This window comes from Amborella trichopoda, chromosome 10 (assembly GCF_054954075.1).
Source record: "Amborella trichopoda isolate Santa Cruz 75 chromosome 10, AtrichopodaSantaCruz75HAP2 v2.0, whole genome shotgun sequence".
NCBI classification, from domain to species: Eukaryota; Viridiplantae; Streptophyta; class Magnoliopsida; order Amborellales; family Amborellaceae; genus Amborella; species Amborella trichopoda.
The window spans coordinates 32,937,317-32,954,918 of NC_142345.1; the positions used below are offsets into that span (position 1 = coordinate 32,937,317).

Below are 17,602 nucleotides of genomic sequence, written 5' to 3' on the forward strand. Positions count from 1 at the left end.
ACTGTGTCGTTAAATCATTGCGTTTGTTTTATCCAATTGAAACAACCTAATTATCTAACTTTAAAAATCATCTGGCCCAACTGATTACACTATAGATCAGATATTATATTTCCATTATATTTTTTATTCTTTTGCTCGGTTGGCTAGTCTTGGAGCACAAAGGACAAGCATGCTAACTTAGAATAGCCTGTCCTCACCAAAATAAAGGTGCCAAACAATATAAAATTGTTTACTTTTCGAATGATTCAATCCACTGGGAACCTTCTCTTTTATTTCTTTATATTTGTTTCTTTTGGCCTTGATTGTTGGGTAGTAAGGGCCTGGTCAGAGCCGGTTTGGTTGTTGAGGCCAGTTACTTGGGATTTAAAATCATCAAATATCAGCTTGTCAACTCAAATTGGTAAAACCAACTGGCATTGATGTGTGTGTGTGCGAGATAGAGGTCAAGAACCATGATTCCATGAAAATTTCAGTTATATTTACTACCTAAACCACATTTTAAATATGAAAGATAATGCATATACCCTAGACCCAAATTTATCTCTTTCAAGAAAAACTGTTACAATCTTAAGATAGTCCTTAGAGTATCACCAAGGTTCTGAATGGTGCGCTGCTCTTGTGCAGCTTGCAAACCTTGCAATGGCATCTCATCATAGCACCTGCCACATCAAACACGAGGATATCAGATGACATAATATGAGTGTCAATCGCACTCAAAGCAAACAAGAGGGAAAACAGCAGTCAACCCACCACCAAATAAAAATAAATCAAGTACTGACAGGGATTTTAAGATAGGTCTCAGAATTCACTTTTACTTCATGAAACCATGAATATGGAAAGAAACCATGAATAGGAAAACCAATCATTGTCATAAGGTGCATGGAGAAAAAAGAACTTGATTTAAAACAAAATAAAATGAAAAAACTAATACCAAAAAGGCAGCTGGCATAATGTAAACCATCCAGATCTATAGAGATCTCAAATACAAAAACTCAAAAAGAACACGTACGTGAAAAGTTTTCATAAAGATACCATATATCAATGTCAGTTCATGAATTAAAAAAGGTGAGTTAATTGGAAATCCATTGGAATCATACATTTTATGATACGCTAAAGCCTGTGCAAGGTTGAATAGTGTCGAACTTGTTGTCAATCTCTTATGCACACTCGAAGGTAAAGGCACCTGCCGAAAACATATGTATAGATTCTGATGAAACAGAAGCTGCAATCTTGAGTTCAATGGAAAGGATCACTCGATACTGGAACACACAAGGTTGCCATCAAAAGAAAAAAAGATGCAGGAAGAAACAAAGACAAAGAAACCTCATTATTTTGGGCCCTCCTCCCCTTTCTTGCTGTTCCATCTCCACTGTATAGCTCTTGAATGGCCTCCAAAGCAGTGGTGCCATTACCATCTGGATCTCTATCTCCATTGTCATTGTCTGATATTAGAGCAAGAGGAGATATATCTGTTGCTTTCAGAAAGGGTATGGGCACTGTATTTCCTGCTGCATATATGGACCACAACTACAAATAAAAAGAAAGAAACTTCTGTTAGACTTGAGTAAAAATTTTAAGTGATAATTCCTTTGGAATGGGCAGTAGATATGAAATGGGTTGGGGATTACCTTATCTTGAAGAGCAAAGCCTTGGCGACCAATGGTTGCAGTCTTCAATGTGCTGCCTGAAGTGCTCTCACCCCCCATCTGAGGGTCACCAGAGTCTCTTTGCAATGGAGCAGCCTTTTCTTTTTGCATGCTTTTTTCAGGAAAAGTGTCTAGAGAAGGGAATGAGTCATTTATGTCTTGTGGTAGATGACTTGATGCCACGCTTGGAACACCACCAGGTGAAGTTCTTTCCATGTCCACCCTTCAAGGATACCACAAGTTATTGCATTTTTATTTATAAGAAACAAATAAGGAACATCTGACCAATTGGTTTCTTCTCTAGTTGCATTTGAGACCATTATTCAAACCCCACCACATCATGAGTACTTAGGATCTTGTGTATTTGGTCAAATAAGAGGCATCAGACATGTAATGAATGAAATACAACTATGTTGCCATAAAAGTAGTTTTTCTTGCATGGTTTCAGAGTTGAAGAATATCATTGTTTCATATGTTTAACTCCAAACCCTTTATCTCCAATGTGGCTGCACTGTATTTCATGCACACTAGATTCAAAGCCCCCTTTCTAACACAAACAGGGACCACACAAATAGAACTTTTCTGCACTTAAAAATTGCCACCGTCAATGAAAGGACCATATGGTTTTGCTCCAACCGTATTTTCTTTTTTGCTTCCCATGCATGGTTACTACCACAGTCATCATATTCAATTTGTTGGTCATTTTTTGCTAACAATCCATCCAATGGTCAGTTTTTTATTCTTTACAATTGCTGGCCAATCCAGCTGGGAATTCTAATCCTAAATTGCTGCCCCTGGAGTCAATTCATTTCCATTCTAATGGAGTCTGGGATTTATGATGAGCAAGAGTTGTCCAATGCAAAAATGTCAAATAAAGATCACTTCTGGTTCCCTTTTTTAACTCCATAAACTTTAAGTTATAATATAGAAGTGTCTGATGCTGAAGTCTAGTGGGACTGAGATACCTTCTATATATAGATCCATAGATGACCATTTCTAGAGATTGTTTAACTTATGGTGACACATTTAAGTATGGCAGGCATGTTAATGTGGTTCTGAGTGAATCAAAGTATATTTGCTAATGTTTTACTTCAAACCTTATCACTAACGAGAACGCACCAAAATAAGGAATACAGTAACTCTGAGGAACATCTCAAGGAAATCAACTAGATGAAATAACGACCTAGATGCATATTGTGATTGGTTTTGAACCCAAATAAAAAAAGGAACCAGCTTTGCATACAGTACGGGTCTCAAATAGAGAGCATCAGAAATTAAAATGAATGAAATGGACCCAGTACATTGTCCTTCGTTAGCCATTTCAGTTGGATAGAATATTCCACGGACTTCAAGGAAGCTCATATACAACATGATTTTAAGACTGTAAATCATTAATTTCTATAACTTGTTTTCTCAATCTATTAGAAAGTTGAGATGATTTCAGGACCTAACATAAATACTTAATAGGAAAAAACTGCATACAGACCTGTCAGAAGATTAGAAAAAATGAATATCAGATTGACATAGATGTGAGAACAATCAAGTAAAACTTACTCAAACTTTGGTTGTCTATCTTCTAAAGCATGAGAAGAAGGAATTCTGACATCCATGGAAGTCGTCATATCTTTCGTACCAGCAGGCGCTATTTCCTTAGCTTCCCGCTCTAACTGCATATGGACAATGAAAGTTCCAGACTCTCCTGAAAAAATTTTAAATATGTCATTGTTAAGAATATATAAGAGTAAACCAAATGCTTACGGCTTTATGTTCAGATAAAAGACTTTGTAACTATTCTATGATCCCCTATTGTATCAATTTATGGTTAAATATGTTACATGTTTTCCCCAGCAATTCAAAAAATAGACTCCAACTTTATTTTGACACCTGGGATAAGATGCTCAACATGAACCCTTAATAGAGTACAAGTCAAGATGCAGAGATTTAAAAGACGAAGCCATTAGAAGATGGAACCATCCAAGGAGTTTCTATTACAGCTGCCCTAATGCACAGTTTAGTTCTTAGCTATTCTCCATCTAGCTTTACAATCAATGATTGGGTTCGAGTGTAAGACCACAGAGACACACAATGGACAATACATCTCTACCACATATCCTTGGTTATGACCTCCCTTGGGTACGACTCCTTAACAATATGTAACAGGCAACAAAAAAAATGTCAAATTGATCACCTCATGTCACAGGCCCGATAAAGCATTCTCAACAGGTGGCAGAAGGGCAAAAAAATGCAAAGTAGATGCTCTAAGCTGCTCAAATTCAGCAGTTTATACCATTACTAATCAATGCCACTTTCAATTGAGATAATAAAAAATCCTTGTTTCAAATCCAAGCTGGTAAAGGGTTCCATCCTAGAGAGCACATGTAGTTTCTAAGTGACAATTGTGAACTAATCATGACAACTTCCTTCTCCAAATGATAATACCAGGCCTTATTGGGCTATCAATGGGACGTTATAATGATTAAACAATAATTCTTGCCATCTAATTCTGTTCTCCTATGCTTCCAATATTCCAACTCCAATATCACAAAAAATAGAATATCCTAATAGAGAAACTTTCTACCAAACACCAGAGGCAATCTACCTAATAAAGGACATTACCAGCAGGATAGTCCAGACCAATAGGGAACAGATCTGTAAAAGGAATAAACACTGGCTTTTCTTCTGAAGATAGATGGTATTCTAGATATAGCCAGATATATACAAGATGAAATACCTATTACCTATTACAACGAGAAATTTAGGGAGGATGAAATCATCAGGATGCATAAATGGCTTGTTACAATGCACTCAAACTTGGACCAAATCGTAGGCCTGATAAACTGCACCAGTTGATCCCATACTATCAGTGCCCGTACTATAAGTGAAGGAAGCCATGAGTTGCAAAAAAGTTGAAGCTGACACGAGTAAAAAAGTTGCAAAAAAAAAGGATATAGCAAAATTAAAGTCAGGGGCTTATATTTTTTATGATAATATTGAAACTGAAGAAGAGGGAGAAGAAGAGGTAGCCATGGTTGGTACTCAGAGTTCTAAGACCAAGAGGGCTTTTGGGTCTAAGAAGGCTCGTACGAGAGGGCCTATAGATAGTGTTTTTACACCTAGCCCTGAGACAGTAATTGAGAAAGGCAAGGGAAAGGGGGAAAAACAGGTAGCAATTGAAAACAGGTTTAAAAAAGAAGATAGAGTCAGGGTGATTCAGTATATTGCCCGGTGGTTTTACCATGCGGTTATTTCTTTTAACACTGCTCGTTTGAATAGCTTCCATACAATGTTGAAAATAATTGGGCAATTTAGGCTAGGTTTGAAAGCTCCAACTCCTTATAATATTGGAGAGCTACTATTGAAGAAAGAAGTCGAGTACACTAATGAATATCTCAAGACTCATAAGGGGGGGTGGGCTAAATTTGGGGTTTCATTAATGACAGATATGTGGAGTGATAGGAGGAGGAGTAACATGAATTTATTAGTAAATTGTCCCACGGGTACAGTTTTTTTGCACTCAATCGATGCTTTCAATGATCTTCATGATGCGTATTATATATTTTCTTTCATTGATAAGGGTATTGAGGAGGTTGGGGAGGAACATGTAATTCAAGTAGTCATAGATAATGCTGCTCCCAATCTAGCTGCAGGCCATTTGCTTCGACAAAAGAGGCCTCGCATATTTTGGACTCCTTGCGCTGCACATTGCGTAGATCTTAGGCTTGAGGCAATTGGTGAATTGCCTCCTATTAAAGGAATTATTTTTAAAGCTAAGGAGGTTACAATCTTCATATACAGTCACATACTTACCCTTAGCATGATGCACAAGTTTACAAAAAAGGTATGTTAAAGAGTTGGAAGTCACATACTTACCCTTAGCATGATACCCTTTTAGTTTTGGAAGTCAGTTTGTTAATGACTTGGAGAGTTGGAGACTTGGATGTTATTATGGTTTATTTTATACCTTATGGATATGGAATATGCAGAATATGAGAGTTGGAGACCTTACAGTAGCCTATTAGACTTTTAAATGTTTTGAATGGTTCAAAATTTTGAATAAGTTTATTCTCAACCTGATTACCTGAGAGGCTGAGACATGTGATATGTTTGTATATAAAAAGGTATGTTGCGAACTTGCAATATTTTCAATTTCAAATGGAATAAATTATAAATTTTGAAACAAATATATGCATATATGTGCATTTGGATAGCAAATATATAAAAAAAAAACTAACAATTTGCACCGCAGGGCGCCCGCCTAGGCACTGGGCATTGGGCGCTAGGCAGGCCGCCTAGCGTTTTTTGAAACCTTGGAAAACTTTAGGGATAGGTAGAGCACTTCAGGGTGAAGGAAATTCATTCTTTTTGAATATGACACTCCCTGCATATTGGAAAAAGAATGGTCCCTTTCTTGCACTTTTTTGGGCGAATAAAATGCAGATCATTTTTTGTTACCTACGTTATTACCTTGGAGTTGATCTTTTTGATCAACTACAAATAAAGCCCAATGTTTGAAACCAAAGTGGCTCCAAGAGAGTCAGTAGAATCAAAATTTTCTTAAACTGTGAAGAAACTTGTTGCACTAATGCTAAAACAAATTCACAATTTCCCCAAACTATGTTTCGTATTTGATGCAAATTCTAGTGCCCCTGTGCTGGTCCCCACACTGCTCTGATTCCAGGTCAAACCATGAATCTAATGAGAAGGAAGTTCTGTTTAATGAGTAATAATTATCTAACAACAAAGATGTGCATGTCTTACAAACAATCACATTCATCCACATGGAACATAATGGAGAAGTACACCCTCTAGGATACAAAGACAATCATAATACAATACAAAGTGCATGTGGTATGCAAATATCCTTTCTTAATAATGCATTTATATGGAGTGCAGTTCATTCTTTCAAGTATTCTTTGCTCTTGAGATGAATCAGGTTCTAATATCATCCAAACTACAATAGGCAAACTACCCCAAAACATTCATTTAACCAATAGAACATTAGCAACAAAAATATTTCAGAAAGGTCCTAGGCATACCCTCTCTTGGTGGTTCCTCATCATGGACCTTGCTGGTCTCATCTCGAACTTCATGAGTTGGAATTTTACTAGGTTCAGTTGGTACTGTGTCTGCATGACTTTCATTGATATCCTAAGAAAGGAGGACCAGGCATGCCAAATAGGGAATATGTCAGTAGATACAGATATGTAGTGTGAGAAGTAAAAGCTACAAGCGGTATATGACACTGACACTGCCTCCCGGAAAAGAGGTTCCTGGGACTTGATGGAGTGCTTGGGCAGACATTGCAGCTCTGATGATCCTTGCTTTTTCAATCTTCGGTAGCATTACAGAAGCATTCCATTTGCATTTCTCAATGAACTTATGCTGTATTGTCAATGTAATTCGTAAAAAAGCGTTTATTTCATAATTATTGAATAATATGTGTGACATATAAGATTGTAAAGAAAGAAGGAAGACGTTTCATGAACACATACAGTAAGCCATAAGCACTCGTGATATGATTCTGTCAAGGCATGCATGTGCTGTTTGACATTTAAAAGTATGATTATGCCAATAATAGCCTAGCACTATCTGATACCATTAGTTTAATCCCAATCTTACCAATATTTTAGGCTAATAGCGAATTGCCCTAGATGCAATCAAAGCAACCCGAAGAAAATTGAACTGGAAACGTTTAGAAGAAAAAAAACATGTTGTGGTCAATGGCCTTTAAAGAATGTAAGAGCATATAGAAAATAGTAAATATAGTCAATATTGCATTTCTGTAGGAATGTATGTTGGTTGACCTAGGGTTGGGTGGTCTATGGCACAGGTCATGTCTAAAACCCTCTCCCCTAAGCATAGATCCCTTGTTGAGGACGGAGAGATGCCCAGAGAAGATGGTTGTAAGCCAAGAGAGCTTCTTGTCTCCTGTGTGCAGTTGTATGCTTATGACAGAGTCAAATCCTCAACAAACTTCCATGCAACATGTACATATAACAGCCATATTCTGGGAAGCAACCCTATGGAGGGATATGTGTACATATGCATAGAGAGTTCCTCCTGTACTATCATGATATGTGCATGTGACTTGTGCCTGAGGGATGGGGGAACCTTTGATCCACATACTAAAATCATGGTTCCACTGTTTATTGGCCAACGTTGACAGGCCATGAGACCTTGCGCATTACCGTGGATCATGAGACTTGTTGGGATGGTTTGAGAAGCACGGATCGTGGAATAGGTGGAGTGCCTAATAGTCACTTTTCTTGACCTATTGGTACCAATCCACTTCTAAAGATATTTTTTAGTGTTATAGAATTTATAAGAACTTTAGAAATATTATTTTCAACTTTCTTTATAGTTCCATGATTTTAGATATTTTTTTCTAGAATTTTTATAAATTATTTGATTGCTTAATAACCTGTAAAGGGTAGTAATAAAATTTAAGAAATTAGTAGGGGCATGGTGGGACCTGGGGGGGGCAAGGATCCAGCTTCCACACATAGGGGATTCACATGGAGTGGGACATGGGGCCCAAATGGGCCACACGCCCCACAAAGGTGGAACGCCGCCCCACATATTCCTTAAATTTTATAAAAAATGTAGTTAAAGGAAATCATGGGTAAGATTTTGTGATATGCTTTTTTTTATTTTTTTGAGAATGTTAACTAAAGATTTTGTGAGATATTCTTGGTTGAAAATATATTCTTATGATGTTGATTTATTTTTTTTCACCCTGAGTTTTGGACTTCGAATTGGATCTTTATGTTGACTTTGATTTCTATGTGAGCAAGAGTCCAAATTTCATGGGAATCTAGAAGATCTAGTTCTAGTCAAATTAGAAGTGGCTATGGGTCAAAGACTCAGAGGATAAGATTCCTGAATTTCTTCCCAAAACATAATGCTTGATTTCAAGGATGAATGACTCTGATTTATTTCTCTCACCTAACAGATTACCTAGGAATCCTAAGGTCAAACTGAACCCTAATTTCAATGGAATACCTAGGGTCGTTAAGGCCAATATAAGGAGGGGTCTTCCCCTCATTCTATTTAATGTTTTTCGAACCTCCCCCTCTCTCTCTCTCTAGCCTTCTCTCTCCTCTCTTTCTCTTTCTCTCTCTCTCTAGTCTCCTCTCTCCCCTCTAGGGTGGCAAGCACCACCCATAGGAGCCTAGGGCGGCACACCCCACCTAGTTCAAGGAGAGGGGGCACGCCCAGACCCATCTTGTTTAAAAGGGGAGGTGCCACATAGCGACATGCTCCAAAAGTTTAAAGGGTCTAAAGAAACATTAATCATGGTAGCCCAATCTCTTAGCTTCATAAATTAGTTAGAGGATATTCCAAGGGTGCTTCTCAGTTACAAAGAATTCAGTAGGACCTAAGGATCAAGTTCATTGTTGGTCCAGTAATCAGGTGTGGGGGGGTGCTAAGTCCTAAGGGGATAACCCTAGGTAAAGGTTCAATAAGTCTTCCCAGTTTTATTTTCAATCCTTGATTTATACTTGTTTTACAAGTCCTAATTATAGTAAGAGTCCTAATTCTAGTAGAATGCCTAATTTTTTATTGTAAGTTTGAATTCTGTTTTTGAATAAATAATTAGAATTACCATTGTAAGTTTCAATTCCGATTTTTATAAATATAAAAGTTTTATTTGACAAAGAGAGAGTTAAAGATCCTAGACTGTAGTAGGCTATTTCTGTATTCTATTGTGGAAATTGTATGGTAGAAATCCAAATTATTAATAAAGAAAATGAATTTTTTTTTTGAATTTATACCTTGGAATTCTACATAGCCACACCTTTTAGAATTATCATAGCAGCACAAATTGCCTCGTATTTAAGTGAATTTGTTTGTGTCAACACTGATAATACTCTTTTTTGTTGGTAATAAACACTGATAATATTGGTCATTGGTACTGATAATACTAGTACTATTAATTGCCATTCCTGATATTTTCAGTCCATTCATGTTATTCATACTTTCATATTGACGATTACTTGAACCTTAACCCTATGTAGTTTGGCTATAGAAGTTTACAAGCCACATCAGGAAAGGGGCTGGCGTTGTGGTGGTAGCATCCCCACACCCAGTTACCACATCGTGGTATCCATTCCTACTGTTGACACCCCTAACTAACACTTTCAAAATGAAACTCCCTAATCTATTGAAAAAACCAGGTAGGGGCCTGTCTTCCCCACTGAATTACCCAAAAAAAAAAAAAAAGTTTACAAGCCACATTCTCAAGCCAGTTGCAAAGTCACTATACCAATTCAAATTTTTGATGACAAAAGGAGATGTGTTGATCACAACAAAGATGCTTGGTAAAACATAGCTAAGAGTTAATCCACTATCAAACCATATCATGAACTGATCTCTGCCATGACGATGAAGAGATGAAAATTGAAGGTACAAACATTACATATTGAATTTGCGACCATTTGAGAAGCAATTCTATTTTCACAGTTCATGATAGATGGACAAAAACCGAATGTGAAGGTTTCTGGGAAGATGCCCAAACCAAGTCAAGCTGCCATGACATCGTATGATACTCAGCTTTGGCACTAACATTTGACAATCAATGACTTTTTGCTGACCGCATGAGAATAGGACTCAAAAAGATCCCCATATGAAGCAGTTGATCATTTGACCATTTAGACACAAACCATCTTATATCGGCAAAAGTAAATTTTTTCGGACTGTGATAGTAAATGTAATATTGTTCTAAGGACTTGTTTTGTAGCTTCTACAATCAATTCCCCATGTATAAAAAGACATGTTTTGTAGCTTCTACAAACAATTCCCCATGTTTATCTTAATTTAGTAGACTAAATTCATTGCAACTTATAAGTCAGACCATTGTTGGAGGGCATTGCACAAGTTGCCTGTATTGCACTGGAACAGATAAAGATACTTCATATATTGCTTAAGCTCAACAAAAGGACACTAGGTATGTAAAACATCATCTAGCTCGGCAAGACTAGTTATTCCAATGAAAGCTATGTACACAAAGACAAAACTAGAGGAATATCTCGAGAATTCAATACTCAGAAAATAAATAAGACATTTTATATGAAGGATAACCAGAAAATCCATATTAAAGTTGAATTTTATCAGCAATTAAAGTGCAGAACTTCAGATACATCGTTTCCAAGAAGTTTCATAATACATTGTCATATTTTGGTTTTCATTACATAAATTTGTGTGCATCATAGCCCACAGCACCTTTAAAAGTGTGTTGGATAGTAATCCACATGCAATGGTAATAATCTGATAACATTAAACCATTGTTCGCAAAATCGCCCGATCTAACCGCTAACCGCTCGGTTAGATCGGAACCGGCCAGTGGCCGGTTCCAGTTTTGGGCGGTTAGAGTGATCAACCAGTATTTTAAAAAAAAAATTCAAAAATATATATAAATTCTCAAAAATAAGGAATTTGATTTGTAATGCATTTTTAAATATTCTTTACATTATGGTAAAGATTAAAAAAAATTTTGGTCATTAATACTCACTTTTATATTTTCCCATCTTTTTTAGAAAATTTTAAAAATAGCCAGTGGAAAATATAAAATGGGTTAAAATCCATTTTTTTTTCATTATTTTTCAATTTCATTTGAATGTGTTTTGTTTTAATCATTTTTTATAGGGTGTGGTTTCCATAAGGTTCTAACCATAAACAATCCAATTAAGGCGCACCTTCAAATTTTATCATAACATATAATTTTTATGTAAAATATTTTTAGGATTATCTCAAAATTTATTATTATATCTAATTCTAAATTTTGAACTCCAAAAATAGTTAAAATCAAGTAGATCTATAAACATATGAAAATATTGAAAATGGACGGTCTAGATAATATGTTGTAAGATGCACCATTTTTGAGACTCAAAATCCATTTATTTTCTTAGTCATACATCTCGATGTCGAGATCAACAATCAGAGGGATTTTCAACATTAAAACAACATTTTCCGATGGATATATAAACTCTTTCCTTTTTTATATGTTTTTCATATTTTATCAGATTTTTTGGTATTTTTTTTTATTTTTTTCAACACTTTTTTGACCACCCGGGACTTGCCCTGTTAGAGCGGTTGAATCGGCCTATTTACCGGTTAGGCCGGTTAAACCGCTTCCATGCCCATGCCTGGTTAACCGTTCCGGTTCGATTTTGCGAACACCTCATTAAACTGAGATCAACCGAAAAGACTGGCCATATAGGGGTCACTCTGTGTAGCTTACATAAAAAGATGAGTGGAATCAACATAGAACAATAGGTAAGATGCCCTAAGTTAAAATATTTATCCTAAATAAGAATAACATTTAAATGAGTTTACGCTGTTGCTAGGTAAAAGAAGCCAATGGATGACCATTGACATGCTAGTCTAAATGTTTCAACACAGTTTACTTTTGGTTGGTAGAAGCCTCAAGTGATAACTCATGTTTTGCAGCACTCTATCGTCTTATTAGATTTTGTTTCTTATATAAGTTTATCAGTGTTAATTGGACCTAGCATACCAATCAATACAGGTTGTCTGCAGCAATTTTCTACTGTAGACACTTTCCTGTTAGCCACTTCCTATTTGGATCTTAATGGTACTTGCCCAGTTCATGAACTAAGAACGAATCAAGTAAAGTCAATCTTGAAACTGCCAGAATTTCATTCCATACAAGTCTGCCGGATATGATTGTCTCAATTTACTGACAATGATTGCTTTACAAGAATAATTTTTTTCATTTCTGGTAGTTAATCATGATTTCATTGGAAGTTCTCTAGTTAGTTCTTCATGCAGCACAAGTGCTTTGCCCCACTCTTGAGGAAGAATAAAACCAAATGTCAAGGAATCCAATAACATGCATATCAAGTCATCATCCAACCTATGCATGCCTTCAGACAAGGAGATCAATGTGGCTTGAAGCAGGAACCTCAAATGAAACTATTTGCTATTCCTTTCCCAATTTTAGTAGGAGAATCTGATCAGTTTACAGTATATACAAAAAAAAAAACATAGGCACATAAACTCATATATACGAGGGACAAGATTGTCTTGACAAATAATAACTTTCTAGCTATTGCCATTGTCAGCCAAATTTTGGAAACAGTTACAGTTATGTATGATAATGACCCATTCAGAAGAATATAATTTCCTCAGAAATGAACAATCTTGAGAGATGATTCTGTAATCTACAGTGTTTAGGGTAAACCCCATAAAAATGGAGCCAAAGTAAAGAATCATTCCTTGATTTGGAATGTTCTAGCTTTACCTTCAACATCTCAGTGGCATTAGGTCGTAGACGAGGCTCTTTTGTGAGGCACTTTGCAACAAAATCATGGAAGACTAGTGACCTGCACTTGCGACCAACCTAATTAAGGACTATTGAGAAGTTTAATACAAAATGCCGTATGTCGAATAATAAATAATGGAAAATAAGATGGAGCTAGTTGCACATAGCTCACACGCACTATCATGATGTATATAGCTCCCTCATTCACACTCTTGTCCAAGGTTAACACTAAATTCATGGAACAGAAACCACTAAAAAACATAAACTTTTGGAAAATTTTTAAAAATACAAAACACTATTAAGAGAAAGCAGGAGATACAAAAGCACAGAAAAATATATGACTAAAGAGATAAAAGTAATGATGCCTTTTAAGTAGCCTAAATCCTGATCATAGTTAAGACATATACATTAGACTTGATTTAACATTTCAAAGTGACAGCTGAAATGAGTAAGGATCATGGTTGCAAATTTCTGAGCATCAAAATTGTGTTGGGTTTCCATCTCCAGTTTGTTAGTTAAGCATCGTAAATCGACTGCATCTCAGGAAGGGGAGTGCCCCCCGAAAGGGAATATGTTTCTGTTAGAAAGGGATTGGATTCTTGAGGTGGTTTCTCAACTAAGGCACTTTTTGATTTCTGAGCTGTACTGCAATTTCGACCAAATTGTCATTTGCTCAATTGCAATTTGACCTCAAGGCGTGTCTATTTTCTTTCCCAATTGCATTTAGGCCCCCAAAGTGGATTAATTGCAAAACCATTTTAAGTGATTTTCCAAAAAAATCCAATCTGGCACGAGTTCTCTCTCTCTCTCTCTCTCTCTCTCTCTCTCTCTCTATGTGTGTGTGTGTATATATATATATGGAAGATACTACAAAACCCCTATAGGCAAAAATGAACAGTGATTGCGCCTACCCTCATCACCATCCAAACTTCATCGCACGGTCACAGCTGTCCGGTAGTGTTTCATTTTTCATTTTTTTTTATTAATTGGAATGATATGAAATTTGGCGCGTGCGTACATCTTAGTAAGGCGCACCTAATAAAAATATGAAAAAAATAATTCGCAAAATATAAATTGACCAAGATACCCTCATAAAGTTTCGGGGGGTATTTTAATTAATTTTATATTTTACGAATTACTTTTTTCATATTTTTATTAGGTGCGCCTCACTGAGATGTACACACGCTCCAAATTTCAAGCAATTTGGATTTGTAGAAAAAAATTGGAAATTGAAACACTACCGGACAACTGTGCGATGAAGTTTGGATGGTGATGAGGGTAGGCGAAATCACTGTTCATTTTCGCCTATAAGCGTTAGGAAGAGTTGTGTGTGTGTTCATTTTCGCCTATAGGCGTTGGGAAGAGTTGTGTGTGTGTGTGTGTGTTCATATCGCCTATAGGCGTTGGGAAGAGTTGTGTGTGTGTAAGGGGGTAATCTTATAACCCAATTTTTTGCACTGGGTCTGCTGACCTAATTTTTATTGAGAATCCCGCCTAGAGGGAACTCTCGGATAAACACAATTTTGTACTCCTTCTCTCTACAGAAATACATATGTCAACATTCCTCAAAAAAAAAAAAAGAGTTGTGTGTGTGTGTTCATTTCTGCCTATAGGCGTTGGGAAGAGTTTTTTTGCCTATAGTTTTTCGTCTATAGGCGCTGGGAAGAGTTGTGCGTGCATGTGTGCGTGTGTGTGTGTTCCTAAACCTAAAATTTGATGGTCACTCAAGGAGTATTCTGGACCAACCAAGACTCATGGTGCAATCTAAGGAAAGGTTGTCGGATAATTTGGAAGGTCGCTCAGCTGTGGAGGAATTCTTATGGATTGGGGTCCCAACCAACAAATATCACTTGGAGTGTAAGTGAATTTTCAGTATATAGAACTTTGAAAGTCAAAAGGCAAAGGCAAACCATTTTTCTTTATCCTCAAGCATTGGCGCAGGCTCACTGGAAATCATGAAGATTACCTATCAAAAGAAAGTTAATCATTAATACATGATGCTTGTAACCAAAAGGAAAACATAGTATAAGATGCCATGAGCTTTTGAATGATGCCAACCAAAATTTAAACCCACTTGCCTGACAAGGAAGATTATTAAGAAAAGAATAACTTATGCCATAAATACAGCTAAAAACAATTAATAAAATAAACTATCCCACAAATAGAAATAAGAAGAACAGAAAAGCTACTACACAAATAAACTGAGCCATATCTACCATTATTACACTCTGGTTCAAGTAAAACTAAATTCAGCAAGTCGAAGGACAATATCGATGAACGTAAAGTAGATTCTAGAGACCAGAGTAAGCTTCACATTAGTGAATTAGGTTTAGAACATGGAACCATAAGACAGATTTCTTAGATATCATATAATGTAACAAAAATACTTTTGGCTTTCAAACCTCAAGGTAACAACTTAAGTCTCCAGTACAAAAATTAACACGTCACAAAAAACTTATAATCAAAGTCCAGAAGAAAAAACAGAATGTGATTGTAAACATCCACTGACATTCTTCATTTCAAAAGAATCATAACGCTTTATAGACAAAGTCCAAGATGCCATGGTTTTCTGTTTTTAGCAACAACCATACTACCTGATGTGAAATTGGAAGCAATATTCTTGTCTTGCATTTCATACAACAATAAAGAGTCATCACCAAATGGATTGCTTCTATATTTCTCAATGTTTGAAAAAGTGGCTTGGCAGCTGAATTCAGACCCATGCAATATTCTTGGTCAACATTTCATTCAACACCAAATGGATTGCTTCTATATTTCTCAATGTTTGAAAAAATGGCTCGGGAGCAGAATTCAGACCCTAGCTAGCCCAAGCGGCTCAAGACAGTTTGAGTCAACTCTGCTGATGAGGCGAAAAAAAAAATCTCCAAAAAGGGAAAATCAGAAAAGAAAAACGTACAATATACAATATGGATTACATGAATTCAATTTGAAAATGAAATTTACAACAACAAAAGAAATCAATCATATGAATTTAAATTAAAAAATATGAAATTCACCCAAAATTTTGAGGGTGATCCCCAATCTTCGTGCTCGGTGAATCAATCCTCCACAAATCCTTGTCAAAGCTTCCTCGAATAACCCCAATCGAAACTCCTAAAACAGATTTAGGCTTCAAATTCGGATCTACTCGATCTGAGCTCTTGAGATTGTCAAATAAATAGCAAAGTCCAAAACTAAAATCACATAAATGCGATTTTATTTTTTTTGTCGGAAAAAAGCCTTGATTGGATGAAGTACCCAAAAATAGCCTTAGGGAACAATCATTACAAAGGAATTGCCACTTTTTGAAATTGGACAACTCCTAGGTCAATCCAAAACCGAGTAATGGCCAAATTTGTGCCTTTTGGTCAAATTTGATCTACATAGCGGAAAGATCATACAAAACGGAGTAATGGCCAAAATTTTGAGCTCAAAATGGATGTGTTTTTGGTACAAAAACAAAAAAAAGAAGAAGAACAAGAAAGGGGGGGGGGGGGGGGGGGGAATGGTGCAGATTTTTGCCCCCCTGTATATTAAAGAACAATGTCGAACTTAGGCTAGTTTTGATGACTCGCTGAGTCCATCTAAAACTCACCTGATTTCACAGTACTCAGGAAATTTGGCACAGTAACTCTCCCAAGTACTGTAGAGGTATATATACCTCAGCATTGGAGGGTTTATGGGCTAGGGAGCAGATTCACCAGAGTTTGTCGACATGATTTTGTTTTTGCATTTAATGAGTGAAAATTATAACTGAATATCAATCTCCTGAACTTCACCAGATTGATAGTTCATTGACGTGAGTGGCCCACCTCTTCCTTTGGGTGTTTCACACTTTATGACCAAGTCGTGGCCCAATGAAGAAATCATTCCTAGATCCCAACAGCCAATAAGCATATCAACCCTGGGATGTCATTTCCCTCCCTTGATCCCTTTCTCCATTCCTTATATACAAAGCCATTTCCATTTTTCAATATCTTCCCACTTTTTCTTTCAGTGTTTTTTTTCTTTTTTATGCTTGTTAGCTCATCTGAGGCTCAACTCTCTTGCTATTTATATGAACAAAAGGCATTCTCTAGTAACGATAGTAGACCTTTTGTATTTTATATACAACTCATTATGACCAACTTCCCAATAATATCAGAGATAATTAGATGTCAGATTGCATGCATGAAGTATCCCAAGGCCCTGCCAGTAACACTGCCGTACGTAGGCTCACCGGGTAAGCAATCGATTATTCGACATCAATTAGAGGCATTTTGGAAGAATTGCAAAGCTCTAGGCATTTGTAGAAGATACAGTACTCAAAGAAGATGATGCTATGGGTTCTTGTTGTCTCAAGGACTACTTATCATAGAAGTTTGACATCAAATATTAGGCACTTGAAGTACTTTTCCAAGGGACCAAAGTAGCCAAATCCAGGAATAGTATCTCCATCCCTGAATAGAAGGGCACTCTTGATCTCATCGAGAATGGGTAAGATTATCCAAAGCTCAGTTGATTCTACGGGTAAACTCCTATGGATGTTGGCATGTATTAACTGGTTTGTTGAATATCTCACCATTGCTTGACAAGATATCATACATGTAATTAATACAGTGAGCCAAAATGCATTCTAAGGACAGACCTCACAAGGAAGGATTTACACAGATTTGATGATATTTAAAGGCTA

The 17,602-nt window shown here is 36.5% G+C and overlaps 1 protein-coding gene across 4 annotated transcripts in view; it reads right to left on the reverse strand.

The window, feature by feature from the left end:
• Positions 1 to 456: 456 nt before the first annotated feature.
• The window catches only part of SIK1 (Protein kinase superfamily protein), a 70,051-nt gene continuing 52,905 nt past the window's right edge, over positions 457 to 17,602 (reverse strand). For all 4 annotated transcript variants that reach the window (XM_006856819.4, XM_088849744.1, XM_088849742.1 and 1 more), the window contains 9 exons: positions 14,841 to 14,896; positions 12,910 to 12,991; positions 6,894 to 7,028; positions 6,683 to 6,794; positions 3,201 to 3,345; positions 1,629 to 1,869; positions 1,324 to 1,527; positions 1,098 to 1,183; positions 457 to 659 (listed from right to left, as the gene is read on the reverse strand). In XM_006856819.4, coding sequence (XP_006856881.1) covers positions 560 to 659; positions 1,098 to 1,183; positions 1,324 to 1,527; positions 1,629 to 1,869; positions 3,201 to 3,345; positions 6,683 to 6,794; positions 6,894 to 7,028; positions 12,910 to 12,991; positions 14,841 to 14,896 — 1,161 coding nt within the window. In that variant the 3' untranslated portion in view covers positions 457 to 559. The remainder of the gene's footprint in view (positions 660 to 1,097; positions 1,184 to 1,323; positions 1,528 to 1,628; positions 1,870 to 3,200; positions 3,346 to 6,682; positions 6,795 to 6,893; positions 7,029 to 12,909; positions 12,992 to 14,840; positions 14,897 to 17,602) is intronic.